Source organism: Ictalurus punctatus, chromosome 2 (assembly GCF_001660625.3).
Source record: "Ictalurus punctatus breed USDA103 chromosome 2, Coco_2.0, whole genome shotgun sequence".
Lineage (NCBI taxonomy): Eukaryota > Metazoa > Chordata > Actinopteri > Siluriformes > Ictaluridae > Ictalurus > Ictalurus punctatus.
Window position 1 is genome coordinate 33544750 of NC_030417.2, and position 12071 is coordinate 33556820.

Sequence of the window (12071 nt, forward strand, 5' to 3'; positions counted from 1 at the left end):
CGTTTATGGATCACGTTTTGGATTTATCTGCCTGTCTCTCTCCTAAATAAAAACCTGTTCATACTGCGCTTGCATCCGTCTGAACTTCCTCACGTCACGAGACGTGACAATCTCCTTATGGAACGCAACACCATATCATTGATTATTCCTTTTCTTTGTTAAATAGCAGCTCTAATAACAATTTTATTATTATTATTATAAGAACAAGCACATAATATAAACCTGTGATTTGAATTACAGCCAGCACTACTGTTTTTGTTACAGAAAATTTACAGAAATTTATTCAACACCTTCCGACCAATCAGAATAGAGAATAGAGATCCGTTACTCAGCTATTAAATATCACGATAGAAGTTACTGTACTAACGTGTCTCTAACGGGAAAGATTATCTTTCACTAATTCTCTTGTCTCTTCTGTCTTGTTTGTCTTCTCAGGGTCGTCCTGACTCCCTCCTTACTCCTGAGCCGAAACTGCCCTTTATCGTGGAGGCCGAGGAAGAGGATGATCCAGGACAGGAAGTAGGCAGGCAGCCTTTGCTCTCCAAAGTGGAAGGAAACTCAAACCATTCTGCTCTGAGCGCCATGTTAGGAGAAGAGCTGCGGCATTTCGGCATGCTCCGCCTCTGTCGCTCTCCAACCCAAGGCTACCGAGGGCAGAGCCCCTCCCCCCACCCACCAGCCAGTGAGGACCTGTGCCCCCCTGTGATCGACACGGTTCCCGTCAACCGTCCAGCCAAGCTGCTCATCCCCTCACTTACCTGCGTCAGTCCACTAGACCTGAGCCCCAGGTAATGACTACCACTGCATAGTTATATCTATCCTAATTATTAGTTGTATCACACTTTAAAAAAAAGTATTATAGTAAACAGTTGTACAGTGGAGGCATGGTGGCTTAGTAATTAGCATGTTTGCCCGCACCTCTGGGGTTGGAGGTTCGAATCCCACCTCCACCCTGTATGTGCAGAGCTTGAATGTGTATTGAATGTGCTTCGGGGTGTTTCCTCCTGGTACTCTGGTTTCCTCCCCCAGTCCAATGACATCCAGTGTAGGCTGATTGGCATTTCCAAATTGTCCATAGTGTGTGAATGAGTGTGCGATTGGCCCCCCATTCCCAGTTCCCTGGGATAGGCTCCAGGCTCCCCGTGACCCTGTGTAGGATAAGTGGTACTGAAAATGGATGGATGGATGGATGGATGGATGGATGGATAGACAACTGTACCGTGGTAGAAAAAAAGCAGCTTATAATTGAGGCAGGATAGGATACAACTGAGCTGAAGCTTAAGGGTCTTGCTCAAGGACCTCTCCATAGCAGTTTGGCCGTGTTGGGATTTGAACACCACCTTTCTGCTCTGTAACTCAAAGCCTTAAGCACTGAGTCACCTCAACTAGCTCAACAACTCAACTAACTAGCATTGACTCAGTCTAATCATTTAGTGCGAGTTAATTCAGTGGTTGAATCAGTGTAAGGTAGGTGACACTTTGAGTTACAGTCCAGAAGATAGGTTCCAATCACAGCACCACCAAACTGATGATTAGGCCCTCTAGCAAGACCTTTAACCTTCAGCTCAGTTGCATCCTCTATCAATTGTAAGTCCCTTTTTAAATGATGTATTATTGTATACTATGTAAGGTATTACAGTACTTACAGTGCTACATATACTATATATCTGTGGTTTTTATTTCGACCTAATTGCTCATTGCACTTGATAATAAGAGATTTACAGTATACAAGCTCCTTTATTTGTTGTCTTATGGTCTATGTTTAGAGTACTGAATCATGTCTCTGTGTGGGGGTGTATGTAAGTGGCCTGTGTTTTTCGCTTTAGTTATCATGAAGCCAAAGGTATTTGTCCAGAAATGGGCGATCTCAGTCTATCTGAATGTCACGTCGGCACATCTGATCCTGTGTGGGAATGTTTTGAATTTGAAAACACACATGCATGAGATATCGAGATATATATATATACGGTATATACTGATGTTATGTCCATGTAGGAGTCAGAAGCTTCAGTTAATATAAAAATTGAAAAAGAGGCTTTACTTGTGTTTCTTTTAAGGAAGGTATGTCTAATGTCGTCTGTCTACCGGTAGGTACGTCTGTCAAGGTTGAAACACGATGAAAGAAAAAGTCATTTAAAGCTTGATTTGTTTGGACGTCAGCCTGGTTTTATTACGCACTATCCAGACAGACTCGGTACACAATGTGCAGTGTGTGCTTATTCATTCTTCTCTAAATATCAGACACAAAAATAACTTCCCAACTTTCCATCTGTGTTTAGTAAATTAATCATTATCACCGTCATCTCCTTCAGCAGTCGCTTTTCTGCTGGTCAGAGTCTAAGTGAATCTGGAGCTTGTCCTTTTTTAGTCCCTTTTGGCATGATTTTGTGGGGTGGAGTGGCGGGGGTGGGATTTGGGGGAGTCAACTGAAATTGGGGAAAGAGAATACTGGGTGAATAAAAGGGAAATGCTTCTCCATAAAGTGAGCAAGCACTTCTCAGGCCATTTTGTTTTCACTATTACATTCTTGTCGTTTTGGACATATGGCAGAATTGACGATCTGACCAGATGAAAAGACACACTGACGGTACACTGGAGACAAATACTAGTGCATGATTCAGTTTTATTAAATTGCATTTGCATGTACAATAGACCCAGAAATATTAATATTACTAATTAACTATCATCTGTGAGCCATTAAAAATGAATGTATATTATAGAGTAATGCTCCAATTAAATGGTCCTGTTCAGTTTAATTGATTATTTCTTTTCGTTCTTTTTTTTTTTTGTCTTTTAAATCATGTGGATGGTATTTGTTGAAATGTCAGCATGCTTTAATTAATGTTGTAAATAAACTGGGCAGTAAGGATTTGTTTAGATAGAGACTTCAGGGAAAAGATCATATTTGTATTGAATGTTGGGGGAAAAAAAAGAGGTTCATTTGAGAGTATGCTGATGTCCTGCAGGGTTGTGGACGGTATTGAGGACAATGAACCCGCGTTTCACTTCAACGTGGAGCCCAGTGAGGTCTCTTCTAATCGAAGGGCCAAAGGTAAGAGACATTTTCACTCAGCACTGGCTAGAATAGTGGTAGGGCATATTGAGTTGATAATTGGCAGTATATATATATATATATATATATATATATATATATATATATATATATATATATATATATATATATATATATATATATAAGCTCTTATATACTATATGCAATAAAGAATGATTTTTTAAAAATGTAAAAGTATGTTTTCCTCATATACATAAGACAATTCGCAGTTAAACTTACTTTTAAATAAGCGTTTGTGCTTTTCAGATCCCTTACAAGTGAATGCCAACCTTTTACTTGAGACAGAAGAAGTTAGACAAAGCATCTCCCAACTCAACACAGAGGTATTCAGTACACACACAGACACACCCACACAAACTTGCACGTCAGTGTTGGGCATAACTACACGTTTTTTAACAAAATTACATCACAACATGATTTCGATTTATGATATATTTATTTAATGTAAATGAAAAGTAGACGTACAGCCTGAATATAAAAATATAAAATGAACCTCCTGTTTAAAAATGCCATTTTTGAAAAAGTATTTCTAAACTAAGAATTCTAGAACCGAAGGAGACACTTAAAAAATTGTGATTCATAATATTTCTTTGCAAGGGATCTGGAAAGGTTGTTCAGCCCTGAAATTAGATCCACCTCTAGTTGAAAAAAGTCAACTATGCCACATTTCTACTTTAACAGAATAATAATAGTGTAATAGAGGGGGTGGTGCAGTCAGTTGGAGGAGATGGGGTCTTTTCAGTGTTTTCATAGCAATTTGCCTCACAGGCAACAGAGGGCCATAAAATTAACAAACCGTGCCTTTAAACAGAACAAGATAAAAAGGAAATTGGCTGTGGGACCCTAAAGATAGATACTGTTGCTACCTGATCTGGAACACCAGCCTGATTTACACCACACTCTTCAGTCCACTGTCCTTCAGTTGTGAGAATCATGACAAAAGACGATGTGAGATTTTCTACAAAAGAAATATTTATTTTCGGAATGATTAAACGTTTCACTGAGAGACACACAAAGCAGGAATGATTAAAAGATCATTTTTGCGTGTATTTTGCGTGTTAGTTAAAGTCAGAGTCCATGGCTGGCTAGGCAAGACAAGCTGGGAACATGACGGTATAAATAAAAAAACTAATCAAAGGCGAATCTAAGAACGCACATACTGTATGGGAACAGACCAATGAGCTTGAAAATGCTCTTTGCGCTAAGGGGATTTGTGTCAGACACAAAATGATAATCAATCAATCAATCAATCAATCAAATGGACTCAATTAACTACTCAACAATTACTTAAATAACAAACAATTATTAGTGCATAACCTTTGTTTCCTGTGTTTCAGATGAACTGCTTGAACCAGGAAGTGTCCAATCTGGCCAAAGGTCTGCATGAGATGATGCACTTCCTGCATACCCACATGACCATGCCCCACTTCCCTCCCTCCCTCCCACCATACTCGTCTTTTAGCCTTCACGCACAAACCGGCAACACCAGCCTGACACCATCTCCCTCTGACTGGCCCCCTCGGATGTCTTTCAACATGGACACAGCTCCCAGCTGTGGCTGTGGAAGAGGCTCTGTTCTAGGCCAAGAAGTGGAAATGGAGCATCTCCGTGCACCTCCCAGTCCTCCACACAGCACCTGCCCTCACTCTCTGTGCTGCTCCGAACAGGAAAGGCTCTCCGCCTTGGGACTGGAGAGTCAGCCAAGCCCATACCAGACGTCCAGGACAACACCTACTTCACAATACATGGGTCACTCAGCTGGCCGATCGGTGCCCTGTCTTCTCAGCTTGGCCCCGAGCTTCCCATCAGTCTCAGGACCTAGCAGGATGGCACCTCAAACAAACTCTCCAAGTAAAACTCAGTGTTTGCATAGCAGCCTCAGTCAGTCACACTCTTCTCTAAGCCTGCAGACCACCCCTGACCTCACATGCCAACGTTCCACACCCATCCACATCGCTCTTACACCGACTGGCCAATCTCAGCCCTTTACAGCCGTCAGTCCGCTTATGCATGCCGGGATTTGTAGCTCGAGCTCCTTACACTTGCCGACAGGGCCTAGACAGAACGACCTGGTCGGGTCGAGTCCTGTCCACCTGCATGACCCCACCCCGAGCTCCACTGGGGAAATGACCGATACAGAGAGCTTTGGTCCTGCAGGGGTCTAAATACAGTATTTACTATATTTCTTTCTCAACACTTTCAATGTAAAGAAGTGCCCTGCATGCCAGCTCCTCCAAAAAAGCAGTGGTGTTGCAAAGAGTTTACAGTCTGCACAGAAATTTGCATTTGGTTTTTTTGTTTTGTTTTGTTTTGCTTTGCTTTGACACTATTACCTCATAATCTCCATTGCAGCTAGCTTCACCAAAGAACAAGGGCTGCTTGGCATTTCAAACTAAATGAGACATGAATGTTTAAATGGCAACATGTATAGAGATACAAACTCCATCCATCTTCTATACCACTTATCCTTCTTCAGGGTCACGGGGAACTCTTCAAATGTAATTATATATTCTCTCAAGTGCAAGATGCATAGAGATCAGAGTGTGATGTAGTGAGATTTGGATGCCAGACAAACCAAAACCAAACTCATTGCTAAAAACATGGAACGCAAGACATTTCAGAGGAAGGAGTTTTCTGTATGCTTCTAGTCTAGTCCAGAGCAAATGCAGATTCTGTGAGCTCACTTCCCATTATTTGAAAAGTTTTTAAACCAGGCCCCTTAACAGCCCCCTCTGTGTAGAAGTCCTAGGTACTCAGTTCCAGTACTTCCCAAAAGTTTACTTCCCACGTTTGCTTCGCACCACCGGATTTGGGGGTTCGGGTCCCGCCTCCGCCCTCTGTGCATGCAGTTTGCATGTTCTCCCCGTTCTTCAGGGTTACCTCCGGGTATTCCGGTTTTCTCCCCCAGTCCAAAGACATGCGTTGTAGGCTGATTGGCATTTCCAAAAAATCCGTAGTGTGCAAATGTGTGCGTTATTGTGCCCTGCGATGGGTCAGCACCCTGTCCAGAGTGTCCTGCGATGGGCTCTTTTCTCCCTCGTGACCCTGTGTAAGACAAGCGGCATGGAAAATGGATGGATGAATGTTCTATGAGAGGATTGAGCCGGTTTGTATTAGGCTGTCCAGGTGAAAACAGTGTTTCTACCAAAAGGTGTGGTTTTGACTTAAGCATAAAGATTCAAGGGATCCATGCTGTATCAAGTATGGTATTGCGAAACAACAACAAAACAGTCTATATAGTAAATATGGTGGAATGTCCTAGATCGCTCCATGGGCAGGAGAAAAAGGACAATGAGATAAGGCTGGCCCTGGGAGTCCTTATCTAATATCAGGTCTTCGTTGTCTAAAAACGCTGACTTATTAGTGTACGAATGGCAGTAGCTGATATGGCAGTAGAGGAGAGGTGTATCTTTCTCTGAAGGGGCTGAACATAATCCCCCCCCCACGTATCACACACGCGGCCATGTGCCGCACGTATAGGAGGGTAAAGCAGTTTCTAGAAGCATAAGCTGCCATAATTCTTCACCAGTGTCTTTTAGATATAAAGATCCTGAAAACACTTACATTTTGGCCCTGGATTATTCCCTGTGTTTCTAACAGCAAAGTTCAGCAAGTTTTAAACACCATTTAAAAGTAGGCTACTTAAAAATAGGATACCGTTCACTAGCACTTTGCAAATAGGACACCCGGGTCATCCTATTTGCAGTGACAACCTTAGTGAGCAAGATTTACAAGGAATTACTTGTGCAGCTCCATCCATTTGAGTCAAATCATTATAATACAATGTCAGTGTAATGTTGACTTATTTAGTAATAAATTAAAAATTAATAAATGAATAAATTAAAAATTTAGATTGGGTGGTTCAGTGGTGCAGTTCGATCCTTAGCTTGGGTTGCGCATGTTCTCCCTGTGCCTACATGACTGTGATTCAGGTTCTCAGCATTCCTCCCACTTTCCAGAAATATGCTGGGCGATGGGTTGGCTACTCTAGGTGTCCCATTCAGGATATACAGTCCGGTCCATAAGTATTTGGACAGCGACAAAATTTTCGCCATTTTGCCTCTGTACACCACCACAATGGAATCGATATGTGATTGAAGTGTAGACTTTCAGCTTTAAGTCAAGGGGTTTAACAAAAACAGTGCATTAACTGAAGTCCCTCCATTTTCACAGGCACAAAAGTAATTGCACAATTGGCTGATAAGCAGTTTCATGGCCAGGTGTGATCTGTCTCTTCATTATTTCATGACAAATTAAAGAGATGAAAAGGTCTGGAGTTGATTCCAAGCGTTTAGTTTGCATTTGGTAGCTGTACATGGAAACTCTCAATATGCGGTCCAAAGAGGTGTTGATGCAAGTGAAGGAGGCCATCATTACGGTGAAAAAAAACAAAACAGACCTATGGGGCAGTGGTGGTTTAGTGGTTAAGGCTCTGGGTTACTGATCGGACGGTCGGGGAGGGTGGCAGGGAGACATTCATTAATTTCTTGTTATCTTAATTCAATGCTGACATCTCACCTTGCAAAAACTCAATTCAGGGAGGTACCTCCACCACCCCTGCAACACCACGGACTCGACTGTAGCTACTCGGAAAAATGACCGAGTCCAAAATGTCCAAGTTCGAGTACAAATTTACCAGAGTGCGTGACAAGTCCGAGTTCGTTCATGATAACTCTCGAGTCCGAGTCCGACATCGAGTACCCCAACTCTAGCTAACGCCGCAGGTTGCTAGCTAGCTAGCAGAATAAAATAATAAAGCTATGACACACTGTCATTTTCTAGATGGAAAAGGATTATTTTAACATATCAAATCATTCACACATTTATTTCCCGTTTGAAGTAGTACAAATGTATTGCTCAACAGGGTTTAATGCATTTCGAGCAAGTAATATGGTACATGTTGTTCTGGACCGCCTGTGCGATTGAGATTGCAGTGGGAGTTGATCAAGGGTCTGATTTAAAAATATTTTCTGGAACGCATGCCAACTTTTCTACCGTGGATATGCCGCTTGAGTTCATTTGTACATCCTAAAGTAAATGTATTATAGAGAAGCCAATACTGGCACAAGGAATGCTGTGCTAATTAAATTTCCACACTGCATGATCGAGATATTTCCTTCTGTGCTTTCTGCGTTTCGTTCTTTCGCTGCTTTTGTTGCTCAGCTCACAGCACGGCGGCAGAAGGGAATATTTGTAAGACGTGCCATTATATGCTTCGAGTAGTTTATCGTTTGGGTTTCCAGTTATTAAATGCTGCAGTGATATTATCCTTCACACTTTCTAATGGGAAAAAAAATAAAGTTCTTGAAGGTGTGTGAGGATTCTATTTTCATATTCATTTTTTTTTTTTTTTTTTTTTACTAATTATTAAATGTTATGTTGATTTCTTATAGCATTTTAAGGCTTTTTGACCGTAAAAAAAAAACTTGACCATTATGACATTTTTAAAGGTTTTGTGAATTATCTTAAAATGATGAAAATGTGTTTGCCTGCATTTTGGTGTCCTGTTTGTATTTACCGAACAGAATTATTTTTCCTTTTTGCTCTGTCAAGTAAAGTACCGTTTCATTGCATCGAACGCTGATTGAAGTGTACTGTATTGAAAAAAAAAAAATTAAACATGCTGCGTTTTTGCAAAAACACCGATGCACAGTTTGTTTCCCTGATCAGCGGTCTCTGTGGGTGAGTCGTGATTTGAGGCATAACTCCGTTGAGAGCGTTACACAGCTACTTGTTTACTTCCTCTCATATTCCCCCTATTCCCAAAAGCCCGTCATTTCAGACAAAAACACAGGATTTAATGCATGAAGCTTCCCACGCAGGTTGTCTGTCTGGTGGACACTGTCACTAACAGGCTGAGCTCTGAACTTTCTTATCTTTCTTTCTGTCTTTCTCTCTCTCTCTCGCCCTCATTTGCTTTTTCTTTGTCTATCTGCGTTTGTCCTGTAACTATGGTATCCGCACAAGATCACAAGGTTTCATGTTACCACATATCGTGTAAAGGAACAGCATGAGAACTTGCTACACAGATGGTTACTGCTTTATGTAGGACCATGGTTTTAGTTTATAATAAGCCCTTGATCAGTACACGATATAAAACCAAAAGACATTGCCTCGATATTGGAAGGTTTCATACACGGGTTTCTGAGTAGCCCCGATCAGCAGCACAACACTTAATTTTTTCCTTTGCCCTTCTCATTAGCAATCAAAATAGATCCCGCACATCTCAAACACGATGCTCACAAACACACGTAGCTAAATTACCCACACATGCATACGCCATTCACAGAATCCAGAGTTGGTGTTATACATATTAACTGACATTTCAAATATTACCCTTTGTACACCCTTCCCACAGGTTCCCCCCCATACCCGCCCAACCATATCCCAATCGCATCTACTGTCTTGTCTTGTCTTGTCTACTGCTCCGTCTTAATAACTGTCCTCTCCATGTCCTTCACCCATACTAACCTTTAAATACAAAGTACAACACATCTGCAAACATGGATGAAATAAAAATAAATAAAGTCTTAATGGTCCCCCAAAGTGAGGGGGTGGTGGCGGGCGCAAAAAAAAGCATTAAAAATAGATCCATGTAGGCATAACGGCACACGGTCACAAATCAAATTAATAAGATGAAGAAGAAAGGCACTGGTGCAAATGTACAGAGGAGAAAAATGAAGAACATTTGCACAGCATCTATGCATAATAAAGAAGTCTCCGAGCAGTACGAGAGATATGTTTCAGGAACATTCCTGCGCTTTTCAAACGAATCTCTGCGGTGAAAACCATACAAAACCTGATTCAATTTAATGAGGAAGAAAACAATCCCAGAAGACAAGTGCCGTTCTAGGAAAATAATCAACAATGGCATGGTTGGATGCGAAGTTTTCCAGTATTTTCCAGCAACACATCTTGAAGTGTTTAATTACCATACGGTTTTGCCGTGAAATTATTCTTTTTTTTGCATCAGTTATCATTAAAGAGCGACATGTCATGCTTTTTCAGCATTTATAATTACTTTTAATGCTGCGGAACATCCACGAGTTCCTGTTATCACTTCTATTGGACAGGTTCTATTGACTGCTCCCTCACCAGCCTCTATTTATTTCTGTCTCTCTTGAAATTAATGAGACTAAATGTTCAGCTTGTCATGTTACAGAGAAATTGGAAAATGCTCAATCCGAAAAAGTCCGAAAAATGTTACGAAGTTACGAAGCGCTGACACTGAAGACTCCTTCCATAAGTGAAGTGGTACAGTAAGTCCCACAAGATATTAAATAGCCTACACATCTCCTTACAGAAAACCATCACCATCGATGATTATATGTTTATATGTTTTTCTTTGTTCAATTATTATTGAAACGATAACATATTAGAACGAGTGCATTAATATCCATCCATTTTCTATACCGCTTATCCTACAGGGTTGCGGGGAACCTATCCCAGGGAGCATCGGGCACAAGGCGGGGTACACAATCCATCATAGGGCACACTCACATACCCATTCATACATTACCGACACTTTGGACACGCCAATCAGCCTACCATGCACGTCTTTGGACTGGGGGAGGAAACCGGAGTACCCGGAAGAAACCCCCGCAGCACGGGGAGAACACGCAAACTCCGCACACACAGGACCGCGACAGGAATCAAACCCCTGACCCTGGCAGCATGAGGTGAACGTGCTAACCACTAAGCCCCTGTGTGCCCCGAGTGCATTAATATAAACTAGTCATTTGCCTTGCAGAACTGCTGTTATAGAAAACGAATCAATACCTTCTGACCAATCAGATTTGAGAATTCAACAGTCAGCAGTCAGTACGTTTTCCACCACGGGAAAGTTTACGGTACAGAGGACTTCACTCTTTGCTTTCTTTTGAAAAAAAAAAAAAAAAGATGGTGACGGAAGGACTATTTATAGCTGCTATAACGTACGTGTAAACAGGGACGAACTAGTTTTCTGGACGTTCCACAACATTCAAAATAACTATAAACAATTAAAAGTACGATGTTTTGTTGATTAATAAGCAAATGGGCAAATTATAAAATACTTTAACATACAATACAATAAAACACTGAACATACTCTCAGAGGAAAATAATCGACTTTCGGCTTGTAAACGTAACTCCGCTTCGAGTGTCCAGCCTGTTGTTGATTATTTTTCTATAACAGTCCTGTTGTGATTTTATGCCTTACACATTGACTCCCCGACAGCTGCTGTTAGACTTTCATTACAAGCAAATGTCAAGTAAACAGGTTTTCAGTTGTTTTCACAGTACAGGGAAATGTGTTGAAATTCTTGTCTGTGGTAATCACACATACTGCATGCTACAGATACTCAAACGACCAGATGGACGGTGGGAATTGGCTAAATTGATTTGAAATAGAATACATTCCTACGTCCACCCAGCTGCAACTAAACATCTGCCATAGAAGAAACAGCTCAGATTAAATTCTGTCATTTGAAAAAAGGCTGTACTGTAAATCCCACGATCCTCTTCAGAGAACAAAATTCTTGCAAGAAAGAACAGTTCATATCTTTGAGCATCCTTATCCAAATCCTTATTAATGGCATAAAGCAGATGGTGGGTGAAGATTACGAGATTTCGTTTTAATTATAGCCTACTGCCTGTTCTCCTTCAGCCTTAGTAGTAATTAGCAGCGTTTATGTTTGACAGAGTGCGAGTGGGTGGAAAATAAGCTATTAGACAGCGTAAGTTCGATTTTTACACTCACTAAAATGGAAAGTCGAACCGAGACACATAATGAGAAAGAATCTGAAGAATGTCCGTGTGGGTAGTACATGTATGTAGCACCATCCTAAGGTGAGAATTGGCAATTACATTGATAACTAATAAATATATGAAGGAGAAGAAGAAATTAATTCCCCTTAGGAAAAGATAAATGTCACAATTCACATCATGTTTATATTTCAGATGGACAGTCACGTGTCACATCACGCGATCAGACGTTTTTCACCTGTGATGATGTGAGT

At 41.1% G+C, this 12071-nt stretch overlaps 1 protein-coding gene across 1 annotated transcript in view; it reads left to right on the plus strand.

Moving 5' to 3' along the window:
* Positions 1-8687, plus strand: part of kcnh4a (potassium voltage-gated channel, subfamily H (eag-related), member 4a) — a 53832-nt gene extending 45145 nt beyond the window's left edge. Inside the window, exons 13-16 of the mRNA XM_053675899.1 lie at positions 466-788; positions 2967-3052; positions 3320-3396; positions 4411-8687. Coding sequence (XP_053531874.1) covers positions 466-788; positions 2967-3052; positions 3320-3396; positions 4411-5238 — 1314 coding nt within the window. The 3' untranslated portion in view covers positions 5239-8687. The remainder of the gene's footprint in view (positions 1-465; positions 789-2966; positions 3053-3319; positions 3397-4410) is intronic.
* Positions 8688-12071: the final 3384 nt, after the last annotated feature.